This window comes from Ctenocephalides felis, unplaced genomic scaffold (assembly GCF_003426905.1).
Source record: "Ctenocephalides felis isolate EL2017-DRISC unplaced genomic scaffold, ASM342690v1 CF-g0.4_SCAFFOLD_01886, whole genome shotgun sequence".
Taxonomy (NCBI): domain Eukaryota; kingdom Metazoa; phylum Arthropoda; class Insecta; order Siphonaptera; family Pulicidae; genus Ctenocephalides; species Ctenocephalides felis.
In genome coordinates, this window is record NW_020538040.1 from 55,606,109 (window position 1) to 55,619,289 (window position 13,181).

The 13,181-nt window shown below is 30.6% G+C and overlaps 1 protein-coding gene across 1 annotated transcript in view; it reads right to left on the reverse strand.

The window, feature by feature from the left end:
- Window positions 1-876: 876 nt before the first annotated feature.
- The window catches only part of LOC113375118 (protein spire-like), a 502,830-nt gene continuing 490,525 nt past the window's right edge, over window positions 877-13,181 (reverse strand). Inside the window, exons 8-15 of the mRNA XM_026615068.1 lie at window positions 5,630-5,718; window positions 4,622-4,718; window positions 3,040-3,284; window positions 2,660-2,803; window positions 2,306-2,407; window positions 1,580-1,771; window positions 1,182-1,312; window positions 877-1,081 (exon numbers count right to left, since the gene is read on the reverse strand). Coding sequence (XP_026470853.1) covers window positions 877-1,081; window positions 1,182-1,312; window positions 1,580-1,771; window positions 2,306-2,407; window positions 2,660-2,803; window positions 3,040-3,284; window positions 4,622-4,718; window positions 5,630-5,718 — 1,205 coding nt within the window. The remainder of the gene's footprint in view (window positions 1,082-1,181; window positions 1,313-1,579; window positions 1,772-2,305; window positions 2,408-2,659; window positions 2,804-3,039; window positions 3,285-4,621; window positions 4,719-5,629; window positions 5,719-13,181) is intronic.

Here is a 13,181-nt window from a genome sequence, read left to right on the forward strand (position 1 = left end):
GATATACACCACTCTCACATACTCAAACAATAGACATTCACTTTATACTTACTATACAAATACTCAAATATACATATACATATACATATAAACATACACCCAACATGCATACATGCATATATACAGACATACAAACAAATGTAAAATCTGTTCCTGTGTGCGAATGTATGGTTCAATGTAGTATTTTTAATATATAGGGTTTGGCTGTTAATTATTGGTAACATTAATGTATATTACGTATTTTCTAGAAGTAAGAATTTTTTTACTGGTAAGGCTTATTGAATGCAGTTTTTGATCCACTCAAGACTATTTAGAAAAATTGACTTCAGAACAAATTAAGACTTCAAAACTGTATTTGTATTGTCTGCAAGACACTTAAAAATATTTTAGTTAAATCAGATTATCCTTCCAGGAATTGATTTCTCACCTCTGTTTAATTTTTGTAGAAAATCAAACTGGTGTTTTTTTGTGTTTGTTGGAAGTTTAGCTGACAAATAAAATATCTTTAAGCATAATATATAATCCAAACGTTCAAATTGTTGTAAAAATGCATATAATAGATAATATATTTGGATTTCTGAGTAAGTTTAGTTATATGTAAGTTCATACATGTATATTTCTATATGTATATGTGTACACATGCATGTGTGTGAGTATTAATGTATGGAAAAATCTATATATATACATACATACATACATGCATACATACAATATATATATATATATATATATATATATATAAATTTACGAATATAAAATAAAATAATGAGCATGATTTGACAACGTTGGTAATTATGTAATTAGACTTGTATCAATATAACTATATATGTTCATAATTTTAGTTTTATTAAGATATAATTAGAACGCAACCCCCAACTACGTGTTGTTGTCGGCCGTATTATAAATGGGCGTTAAATCCAAAGTGAGATTTCGCAGTGTGTGGTTTCTAAGGGCTGATCTGGTCAGACGAGAAGCCCTGATAATTTCTATGACCAGGCTACGACAGTCGTGGCAGACGATCATCAATTCGCCTCTAAGACTTTCGGTTGTGCCGGAACGAGCACTGGTGTGAGACCTAAATCTAACAAAATAATTAAGTCAAATATTAATAAAACATTTGATGATCGCAGATGATCACCTTTGAATTAACACCACACATTAGTATTTTGAAAAACAACTACCTTTGATCCATGGTCTGATGCCTAGGGCTCGTTGATTTCGGGCACTCATCTGTCGAGCAGGTCATAGAATCTGGAGCAGAATTTCTACCCCTGTTCGGACTGCATGGCGCACTACCGATTCTATCTTGAAACTAAAACATAAAAGTAAAACGTAAGATAAAATTGTAAATCAGAAAAAATATATTTTACAGATTTAAATAGAATAAACCTATGGGTAAGTATATTCAGTTTGGAAAGAATATCCAAAACGCTCGTGACTTTTACCAAAATTGCAGTCAGAAAATGAAAAATATGGATCTATTTCACGATACACTTTTTGCATATATACATGCTAAACCATTTAATTAAAAACAAGTTTTATTTGATATTAATCAACCTCAATGCACTATATGTATTACCTTTCTTTCGTTTTCAGGAAGTAACAATCGGGCCATCAGCCGCCTCGGGAATGAGTCGTCCATTGGCATTCCTGCTGGATTCCTGTGAGGCGAGCACGGTGCCGTTGGAGGCAAAGACGTGCAAGGGCTACAAACCGAAGGGCTCAAAAGCACTACTGGAACATTTCGAAAATGTTCCGTTGGTATTCGCATCTGTAAAGATAAAATTTAGTTAGAACAGTTCACCTAAGAAGGGAACACGGACACCTAAGAAGGAATCACCAAAGAAGAGTTTGTAACATCATTGAAAGGAAGGTTTAGCCAGCCGTGGTTTAACCGGTACAGACGTGGGCTAGCACAAACTAGTCCCGGATTCGATCCCAACCTTGCCCAAGCTCGATATCAAACAGTATGATACACTTGATGTTATAGATCTCGAATATAACCTTGAGTGAAATTCGTCTTTCGCGAGCATATATGCTTAGTACATAGTAATATAGAAAAAGAGTGGTTAACCACTGGGTTGCTCTCTCAGAGAAAAATAACATGTTAGCAACCACAGCCCAAAGAGCACGTAGTTCTGATTGCTATTAAAAATGATAAAAAAAATTAAAGAAAGGTTTGCTAAAATCATAGTCTGTATAAGAAGAGCAATATTTCTTCGCGTTTCAACAATTTACACAAACAGATAATATGTAATATTGAAGTTGGCGTATCTTAATATAGCAAGTATAGTATTTTGTTTACCTTTGAGTAGCATTTGGCGCAAACGGTTCTTTTGCACAACTTGCACCTCTGACCCCATGGACCGAATATTCCAAATCTTGTTTTTAGACACAAGAAACAAACCTAGACAAAAAAAAAAGAATTAAATATGGATTTTATCAAATTATGTTTTTATTATTCAAAAATTTTTTTTTTTCAAAGTAAAAACTATTTAATAAAAGTTGTTATTGGAAAATATTAATGTTCATAATAAAAATAATCATTAAATACAATTAATATAATAATATTTTGCAAGATAAAAGTTTTAAGTTGCAGCAATGAAAAACTGGATGGTATTTATTATTATGTAAAATAGTTTTTTATTTCTTAAAATACCTTTCGTTTTTCTGCATCGGCTTTTACTCTGCATTCAACTGGCAAACCTTCTAGTTCAGCCTTGGTTAACACAGAACGGATGTGAACAATTTCCTCCAGAGTTAACGACAAACGCTCATCCAGAGATATTGAATCTTGCCACTGCTTCTGGAACAAATTGTCAGCATTAATAAATTAAACTTATTAATTTATTTTAGTTACTCGAGCAATGTTTAACTTTACTAACAGAAATAATGGAAACAATATTCTTGTTTTTACACAAAACATCACTTCATATAGGGCAATTAATAGATATTGCAAAAATAGATAAAAAAATATTTTTGTATCTGTATATATTATTAATCTTTCTTCTATTACTATGGTTAAAAGCAATCAATTACCGATGGCATTAGTTCGTCTTGAAGCGAAGTCGTCGACCAAGACATCCTATCGCGTTGATCGGCTACACTGCTACAACTGGTGACACCATCGGTGCAAATGGAAGAAGAATCTGCTGGTGGCTGGTTGGTCTGGCTAACGTTTTCTGTGTGAGCATCAGCCAAAAGATCGCAACCCCCGCAAGCCACGATCGTATGCCGACGCATAGATGCACGCCTTGAAGAGCATTGCGTCGCAAGATCGTATGCTAGAAAAATAGAAAAATACATTAATGAGCATTTCCAAATGCAATAAAGAGTCATTATGAATTACAATACCACTTGGACAAAAAACGTACTAAGAACTCCATGGTAAAAAAACATTTGCAGCTGTTTGATGATACAGATTCAGTATCATGAATGCATTGTGTGGCTGCTAGCTATTACAATTTAATCTTACTGACAATCCATACAAAAATATAATAGGACTGTTGAAATTATTAATGCTCAAATTGAATTATATAAATATCAATGCTTAAGCCCAAAGGTTGAATCCAATATTAAATTACTACATATTTTGATATTTTTTTTTAGATTCGTATGACAAAAAAATGTGTTTGTACGAGTAGCCTACTAAAAGTAATTGCAAGCAAAACACCGTACTCATTAATTGTTTTTACTCATTGACTAATATACGTCATTCCACTAATGTACGTAATGTATGTAACGTATGTAAGTCTCTAATTTTAATATTAACATATCTTTAAGTTTTATTTTAATATTCCTCTACTTGCTATTTCTTAAGCCCTACTGAACAAAAATGTACATTATCTTTACTGTACTGGCTAATGAGAAGATCATCCAAACTGTCTCTAGAAAATAAACTTCTATTATACAAAGCAATAATAATTCCAATATGGACTTATGGGATAGAGCTATGGGGCTGCGCCAGCAAGAGTAACATTCAAATAATCCAGAGAGTCCAAAACAAAATTCTGAGAATGATCTGTAAGGCTCCGTGGTTTATGACCAACCACATGAACCATAAAGACTTAAAAACTCCTACAGTAGCGGAAGTTATTAAAAACATAAGTCTAATCTTTCAAAACAAATTGGATGTACACGTCAATCCGGAAATATAAATAGTACAGACAGCCGAAAAATTAAAACGCTTGAAAAGAAAATGGCCCAGTGATCTACCGCCAACAACATAATTTTCTCTGTTTTGCACAGGAAAATTTTCAAACAAGTTACTTTTAATTATTATTTATTATTGATTATAGTTTTTATTATTAATACTATTATTTTAATTATTATTTATTCATTTATTTATTCTATTTATGTTCTTTAACTCCTTTTATTCTATTTTCTTTCTTCTTGATTTTGATTTTCAATACTATAACTTCTAACTTATATTTTGTATTGTAATCTGATTGTTAAAATTAGCAGAAATAAATAAAATAAATCTTTACCGTCTATTGAACTTTTCTGCTACCTCTAATTTGATAGAATATTGCAAACCACGTTTGAATATCCACCATAATTTAAATTGTAACCACAAAAATTCCAATAATACGTAAAAAATAATCTAGTTTTAATTATTTACCTGTGCGTTTCCATGGGTTTGTGGTATTGATGACGCTATCTCTTGGCGATTCGGGTTGGGAATCATTTTCATCATCGTCATCGTCGCTATCATTCATCTACGAAAGAAAAAAATATATTAAATATTGAAGAAAAAATATACATGTGAATAGTGTAATAGCAAAAACTTAATATATGCGTAAGCTAACAAAATTAAAAGTTATTTGAATAGAATTTCATTCCCTCATATGAAAAATGATCAGTATAATATTATATTCGTATTCATTTGCATATATGTCCTGAATTACGATTCATGTCAAGGTTAATTAAATATAATAACTAAATCCTGAATCATCACAAAATTCTTTAATTGAAAATGAAAAAATATTTAATAGAAGGTAATTTGTGGTCAGCAAAAATTTTTATGTTTCATTTTTTTATGTATTAAGTGGATCTTGCATCCATAAACCAACTGGCCTCAAACAACTCCTAGAAGTATCCATAATCAAAAAATATCTTAGAATTATAAGCGCAACACTTTTTTCAAATATTGTCTTGAATCTTGAATGGAATAGTTTTATCAAAATGTTGCAGTTCAAATATTACTGTATTGTATGCGGTTCAAAATTATATTAACATTATAATAATTAATATTTTTTTAAATTTTGTTTTAATTTAATTTAATCATTTAAATATGTTATTAAATTCTACATGCAACGAACAAAATTTGGCACCACAATAATAATATGGCAAATATACAGAGTGAGCCATTTAAAGTAGAAGCGTTTTGAAAAAATATGTTGCAGCTGTTTTGTGAAAATGAAATGACTTTGAAAATAATATTAATGACAACCTTTGGCTTTCATACGAAATGGGTTGTGCTCGATGCTTCCACTTTGAATAGCTTAAGTTTATAGATCTCAAGCATGTAATTTGTCTCAAAAAAATATTTTTATGTTGTAGTATAGTTTAATAATTTACTTAATACTATATAAAGTTTATTATATTTGTAATTAAAATTTAAAATCACCTGTAATATAGAGAAGTCAGCTTTAATCGGCCTTCTGACGGGCCGCACACTGTTTGGTCCACTTGCGAGCCCATCGCGTTTGAATGCAGCTGTAACAAATAGGAAAATGTTAACTTCAATGATAAATTTCAATAAAATAATAATTCAACTTTATATTAAAATACATACAGAATATGGTATTACATAAACTGCGGTTTGTTCGTTTTAATATTCATAACTGAAACCGCAGCTTATAGATATTACTTAAATAATGAAATGCTCGGCAAACGTAGAACTGGTTTGCACAAAAGTTTAAATAACTTTATAAAGAAAAGTTTTGTTATACAACTAGTGTTTTAACGAAATGAGTAAATGCACTTACTGAAGTCAAATAATTTTGGAACAAAGTAGTTAATTAATTTTTTTGCTAGTTTTATGAAAGACAAACGATGTATCTTGTATTTACATATGATTCGATACACGTCGAAGCATTCCAATTGTTTTACTATCAAACCTAAAGAAATCGAAGTATCATTTGTTATGGCTTTATTATGACGATTATTGAAAATTAAGTAACATGTGATATGAGACAGTATTATTTACTGGATAATAAAGCAGCATTTTCGTAACATTTCATGAATTTCGCTCATTACAAAAGTTAAGTTAATGACGTTTAGACTTCTTATTTCTTTAAACTACTATAAGACAAATTAGCTAATGAGATATTATCAAGAAAACCATATTTAATTATGGCATAAGTCAATTAAATGCAAATCTTTATCAATCAAATTAAACTGTTATAGAGCGAACCGACAAGCTCGTTGAACAAGCTACCAAATTCCTTAAATTTTTACAGTACAATAAGATTTGTTAGAATCCATTCTTTTTTCATTCATTCATTCCAGTCAATATTCTAAATATAAGAAATAAGCAAAAACTCATTAATTTTAAACGTATTTTGTTAGACAAGAACAATACGATAAAATTTCAAAAACAAAATATTATACTGGAAAAAAAAATGAAGAAGATATCGTATATTTTAAAAATTTTAGTATAATTGAAAAATTTTAGTTTAGATTCAAATTATGTCATGGAAATTTTCATGAAACCTAAACGCTTAAATGGAAATTAAGTTTTTGAGAAAACAGAGCATCCGATTTGAATGATTCAGAAAACATTCAATTCGTAGTGATGAAAAGAAGTGGTGATTAGTTTTTGGCAAAGATAGGTCTAACCGTTTCAGAGATTAGAAGCTAAAAGTATAAAAAATAGCAGTTTTTGAGAGTTAAAAGCATCTGGTTTATCAAGAAGATATTGCATTAAGAATTTAAGTATAATTGAAGTTTTATTCTAGCCTTCTTAGTTTCAAACTATGTTATAAAAGATTTTTATGAAACCTAAACGCTTTTTCAAAATCAAGTAATAAATAGGTGATTAATGATGATATTGAACTACAACTATCCAAACTATTGCAAATACTTTTGTTAGTTATTTTATAAAGATATGCACAAAATGAACTTGAAATGCATTATTATAAGTCTTTTTATCGATACAATTTGAACAAGAGTGAAACTCAGGGAAGTAATTGTAAATAATATGGATTGCGCTGAGTTGATCGATATTCTTATCCAAGATATAATCATTCTGAACCATAACAATAATTCGCTTTCACTTCGCATTCGATTAAATTTATTTTGTAGGACAAAAGCAATTGTAGCATAAATATATTTTATATTATAAAAAACAGATTACACACTCATTCTAAACAGCAGGTATCATTTATATATATGAAAGACATGTTAAAAAAAAATGTATGCATATAACTGAGTATTTCGCTTGAGAGTATGAATGAATTTACGATTGGATACTATTTTTCCAGGTAAATTACACCAATAAATTTTTTAAATTTAATTGAGAGATTTAGAAGATCTTCAGAGTGTAATAAACTGTAGTTATAGAAAGTAAAATTTTCAAAACTAGCGATAAAATTAACACTAAATAAACAATTTAAAATGTAGGAATAAACATTTAATTTGTTATATTAACCCTTTCCACTTGCGCATTCCGGCATCCGAGTGAAAAGGGTTAAAAGTATTTGTTTGTCATTTATTTTAGGGATTATGTGCCAATTCTGTGGTAACAAGTGCAAACAAAATCTGTGAAAATCTTATTTATTTTTTACACATAAAACCGTATGCTATAAATGCGCATCACAAAAATGCAGTTATTATAACATTCTTCTACGTTTGATTATATGTAAAATACGGCTGATCATACAGAAAATATATAGTATTTTCAAGGTTTTCAGTACCAAGAAATAAGAATAAGATAGCGTTGTCATAACAACGGTATGTTACCGGCTATGTTACCCCAGAATTGGCCCCTTAATCCAGTGAACAGTGAATTCGAATTTGAAATTTTTATAACTATTTATAGCGATCTGGCCGAGATGAAAATTTGGTATAACAACCACCGGTTCCAAATTCGATATGCACCATGGCTAGCTTGAAATCAAGCAGTAGTATTATCAGAAATTACCTAGAGATGGAAAATCTAAAATATGAGACCAAGAGAAAATAATAGCCTTTCGGTGTAATAAAAATCTCATCAGTATTACATAAAAAATCTAATAAGATAGAGATGATTGGTGAACTACTAGATTGCATTCTAACAATACTAGGTAATCACATCACAACAGCTCATAAAATAAATTTCGTTCTGAGTGTTGATCAAACAAACAAGTAGATATCTAGACATTTGTAGATTAATTTAACGCCTCAAAACGACACAATGCCTTTTAATTACCATTGTTAGTCCAAGATTTTAGTTTCGTGTTGTGATATTTTCGAGATAAGTGATTTATATTCAAAGAATATTTAGATCGCTATGATTGACGGATTAATACACGGCAAAATAAAAACAAATTAGTAGAGCATGAACATATTCTTAATAGACAAAAAATGTCAAAAACAGCTACACGCCGTGACTGCCAGAACGAATGACACGTACGTGGGTTACCATTGTATTTGGGGGGTCTACCGTACCATTCCAAGATCTCCAGTTACCTCCAAGATAAAATTCACAATACAAACAAATATTAATTAAAATATTATCTTTTTGAATATAATGACTTATCAGTTTATACAATGGGTAATAAAACAATATTATCATAGTTCTAGCCTTTAACAAAATATTTAATTTAATTCTCCCATATACCTTCAGCAGTTTATATCAACACGCGCTAGAAATTCTGAATAATAATAAATATTTGCTTAGTTATGATAATAATTGTATATATAATGTTATTAATAAACTTTTATTGGATAATTAAATACACGTTGGGTGTTTTTGTTTACATGAGATGTTATTTATGTTAATCTCATATGGTATTATTACATACAATGATGTAATGTTGGTATAATTTTTCTTAACAATGTTTGTTTTAAAATAAATGACCTTTCAATATTGGTTTTATATTATCTACAAGCACGCCTGAAGATGTAACAAGTGTCATTAAATATTGAAGAGATACAAAAAACATTAGATTATCCGGAGTAATTATTTTTAAATTATTTTCTAACTGAATTTTAGAGAAAAGGTTTTACTTTTTATTAACTCACGATCTTAAATTTAACGTTTGGTCTGAATGCCTAATACAAATACATTTGGATTTAAGGTAGATAATGAAGACTTCAAATTACCACTAAAATTTATATGCATACAAAACCAATATTTTTTCTTTTCATTCCATTAAAATATTCTTCTATTTTCAACGATGATTTAAAAAGATTCAGAATCTCCTCTTGGGCAACCTCGTCATAAATACGGTATGCATTTTAATTTACTAAATATGAGTTTTAATATGAATCTACTTGCTTATTCTGATTTTTTTTTTGACTGATTTTTGCATAATTTTAAATATTCCCAAAAAATTAAGTTGGAAATAAATAAAAAAGCAAATTTATATGCCTAAGTTTAAAGATTGATCATTATCCTTGAATCAGACATAATATAACAATTGTTGACCAGTACTAGTTGAGACTTCACGCTTCACCCAGTATTCTAAATTAATTTACATTCAAAAACTATTTGTAATATTGAAATATTTTAGGATTTTCAATTTTTCTCTTCCGAAAAAACAAAATACTGTTCTTTAATTTAATAAATATTTAATTTGTAATTTTTTCCTACTTATAAAAGTCCTCCAACTATAAACTTTATACTACATGGAGTGCTAGTCGAGCGCAAACTAAGTGCTCAAACATAGAAGGGACTGTAACGTCACTTGCTGAGCGAACATTGCCGACGACAATCGCGGGCTTTCCCGATTGATTAAATGTCATATGACATAAGTTTTAATTTATTAACATAATGGCAATTGTGATAGCTGATAATTTTATAAAAAGTGATATTAATAATATTTCTCCGAAAAAAATGTACATAAAATCGAATACACCTGTTAAAATCGGTTGATATATTATAAGGTCTATGTTAGGCACGTAACATATGACATATGACATTTGATCAATCGAGAGAGTCCGTGATTGTCGTCGGCAATGTTCGCTCAGACATGTGACGTCACATACTCTTCTATGTTTTGAGCACTATATACAACGGAAAACATATGAGGACTAGCAGTCCATGTAGTGTTATGTCTATGCTCCCAACTCTTCTATGTAAACACATAAAATAAAAAGTTTAATTCAGCTCAGAGTGTTCTAACTTTATAATATATAGTCCCACAAAAACACAATATTTTGGATAAAATAAGAAAAACCTATAGGCATTCGAATAACGCTAATTACAAGGTAGTCCAAATCAGTGCCGGCTTTAGGGTAGGGCGAGTTGGGCGACCGCCCTGGGCGCCGGCAAAAAGGGGCGCCGCAGGCGCCCCCCGTTTTGTGCTCATAATTCGAGGTCTGCATAGTCGTAAAATCCCTAAATTAAGGGGCTTGTTCTTTTTTTCTTACAAAAAATGCAAGGTATTTGTTTTTGTTTTTCTCGAAATGTAATTATCATAGAGACATGCGGTTTTTTTTAAACAAAAATTACAATATCATAGAATATTACGTAATTTTTTTCTTTTTTTTTTTGCGCCGTCATTTTTTAACCAGGGGGCGCCAGAGTCGGTCTTGCAAAATCGATCTCTTTTGCGGTGCCACAGATAAATCCGTTGCGCAAATGAAAAAAAAAGCAAGAAGGAAAAAAATGGCAGCTATTTAAAAAAAAGTGTCAAAAAAGGCCTGTTTTTTGGGGCGAGAAGCTTCGCAAAATTTTTTTGCGTAATGTTATCAAGTTGTTTGAGGTAGGGGGACTCGGTATTGCAGTGGTGAACAAATTAAAAAAAAATGCAAGTCGATCCGACTTGTATTTTTTTTTAAATTTGTGGCACCGCATTGAAAAAAGTCAATTTGAGAAAAACGTATTTAAAATTTTTAATATAATGTACTAAATACATCATTTAATTTAATGTACTAAATACACCATGGTGTTCAAAGATGCTGACACATTAAAAAGGTCATGTGCATGAGGTATTATAAAGAAAAAGAGGCAGCTGGCATACAATAGCTCGCGGAGCGATAAAAAAACGCTTTCAGAGGATCATACATATAATATTATATATATATATATATATATATATATATCTATAACTTCATCAAAAAAATAGATATTGAGATGATTTTTTTTTAAATAATTCTAAGGTTTTTAGCTTTCATAATATCAAAAAATCTCATAACCGAAACAAAAAAAAAAAAAAAAAAAGAACAACTCGGTTTTTTTGTCTATCGTTAAAACACATTGTCTATCTCCTTTCAACGTTTTGGTTAAAAAAGGCTAGCGTTATTGTAGCGAAGCGTAACAAACTCAGCTCATTCGCATTGGCCAGCGAACTTGGCCACTTGGCCAGTCACTCGAAATGGCAAAATCATTGATCACTAGTGGCCTGTACTAGTGGCCCAGTGCAAACTCACATTGATTATTATCCGAAGAATGATACAGGCCGACATTTCTCTAAATCTCATTTCACAAAAATTCTTGCAAACAATGAAACAATTCAGCGCCGTGGTTATTTACTCCGTTTCTAAGGATCGAGTTTATGTTTTTGTTGTGTAGACTATTTGATAGTAGCTCAACGTCGAATCGAATTTAGTATCTGAAGGGTATAAACAACTGGAAATACTTGACTGAAATATTAAAAAATCTATGAAAATAGCACTTTCATAAGAAGTTTTACCTTTCATGCATTGAAGCTGAACTACGATTAAAAATAGGAAAAACAAAGACTGCCAAGAGCAACACTTGATAGAAAGGAAACTACAAGATGGAATAATGTTTTGTCTAGATTTATGCATATACACTTTATTTAGCCGAAAACAATATGGCGTTCAGAGGCACTCTGAAACTATATACGCCAAATAATGAAAAGTTCTTAGGCTTAGTAACAACTACTAGCCAAATTTGATCTAGTCATGCAGGAGCACTTGCGATTAGCTATGAAGGGTGATATTTCAGACCACTCAGCTTCTGTTCATCGCGAAAATTCTAACCCATCACTTGGGACTATATACTATAAAAAAGCACAGTGACACTCATGGGAAGCAAGAATAAGTAGTGTTAAAGCAGTCCGTTATCAAGTTAGTACTATCCATGATGCTTTGATTACTTTGGCTCTTAAAACTCAGAAAACTGATGTTCAAAGTTTCATGAGGCTACTACTTTAGCCGAACAACTAAAAGATTTCAGTTCATAGTTTCATTGGTTGCTTGGTTTAACATACTTAATCAAATAAATGTTGTAAGTAAATCTCTACAGTCAACAGATATGGATCTTGGTAAATGTACACAAATGTTGAAAAAATGCTGAAATTTTTTGGAAGACTACAGAAATACGGGCTTTAAAAGCGCTATTTAACTGCGAAGGGATTGGCCCGAAGAAATAGAAATAAATCTGAATTTGAGCTACAACAAGAATTCGACGTATTATGCGTCAAGCTGGTGAAATTGCACGCAATGACCATATAACTTCTCCAAAAAATGAGGTTGAATTTTTCATCTGTCTTTGGACACTATATTAATTTCAATCAATGACTCTAAATCAGACTACATGGTTGTATGTTGTGTGATAAAATTATAAGTCTGGCATCCTTTTACCTAATAAAAATGTGGTACTCCAATTTTTGTTTTAAATTTCATCAACGATTTCAACTTACAAGAACTGTATCCAAGTATGGATATCATGCGAATTTTATTAACTATACCTGTAACGGTGCTAGTGGGGAGCGGAGCTTTTCGAAGCTGAAGCTGATAAAAACCTATCTTTGATCAGCGATTTCTCAATCTAGATTGACAAACTTAGCAACTTTGTCAATTGAAAACGAAATTGCTGAAAAAATCGACTTCGACAACCTTATAAAAGAGTTCGCTGATAGAAAGGCCAGAAAAGTAAAATTCTATTAGTGTTTATGTTAATAAATGGTTATCTTTTATAATAAATATTTCTTTTAAATAACGGTTATTTCATTATATGTTTTTCTTTTTTCCAAATGGGTTTAAATTGCAGGTGGAGGGCGCCG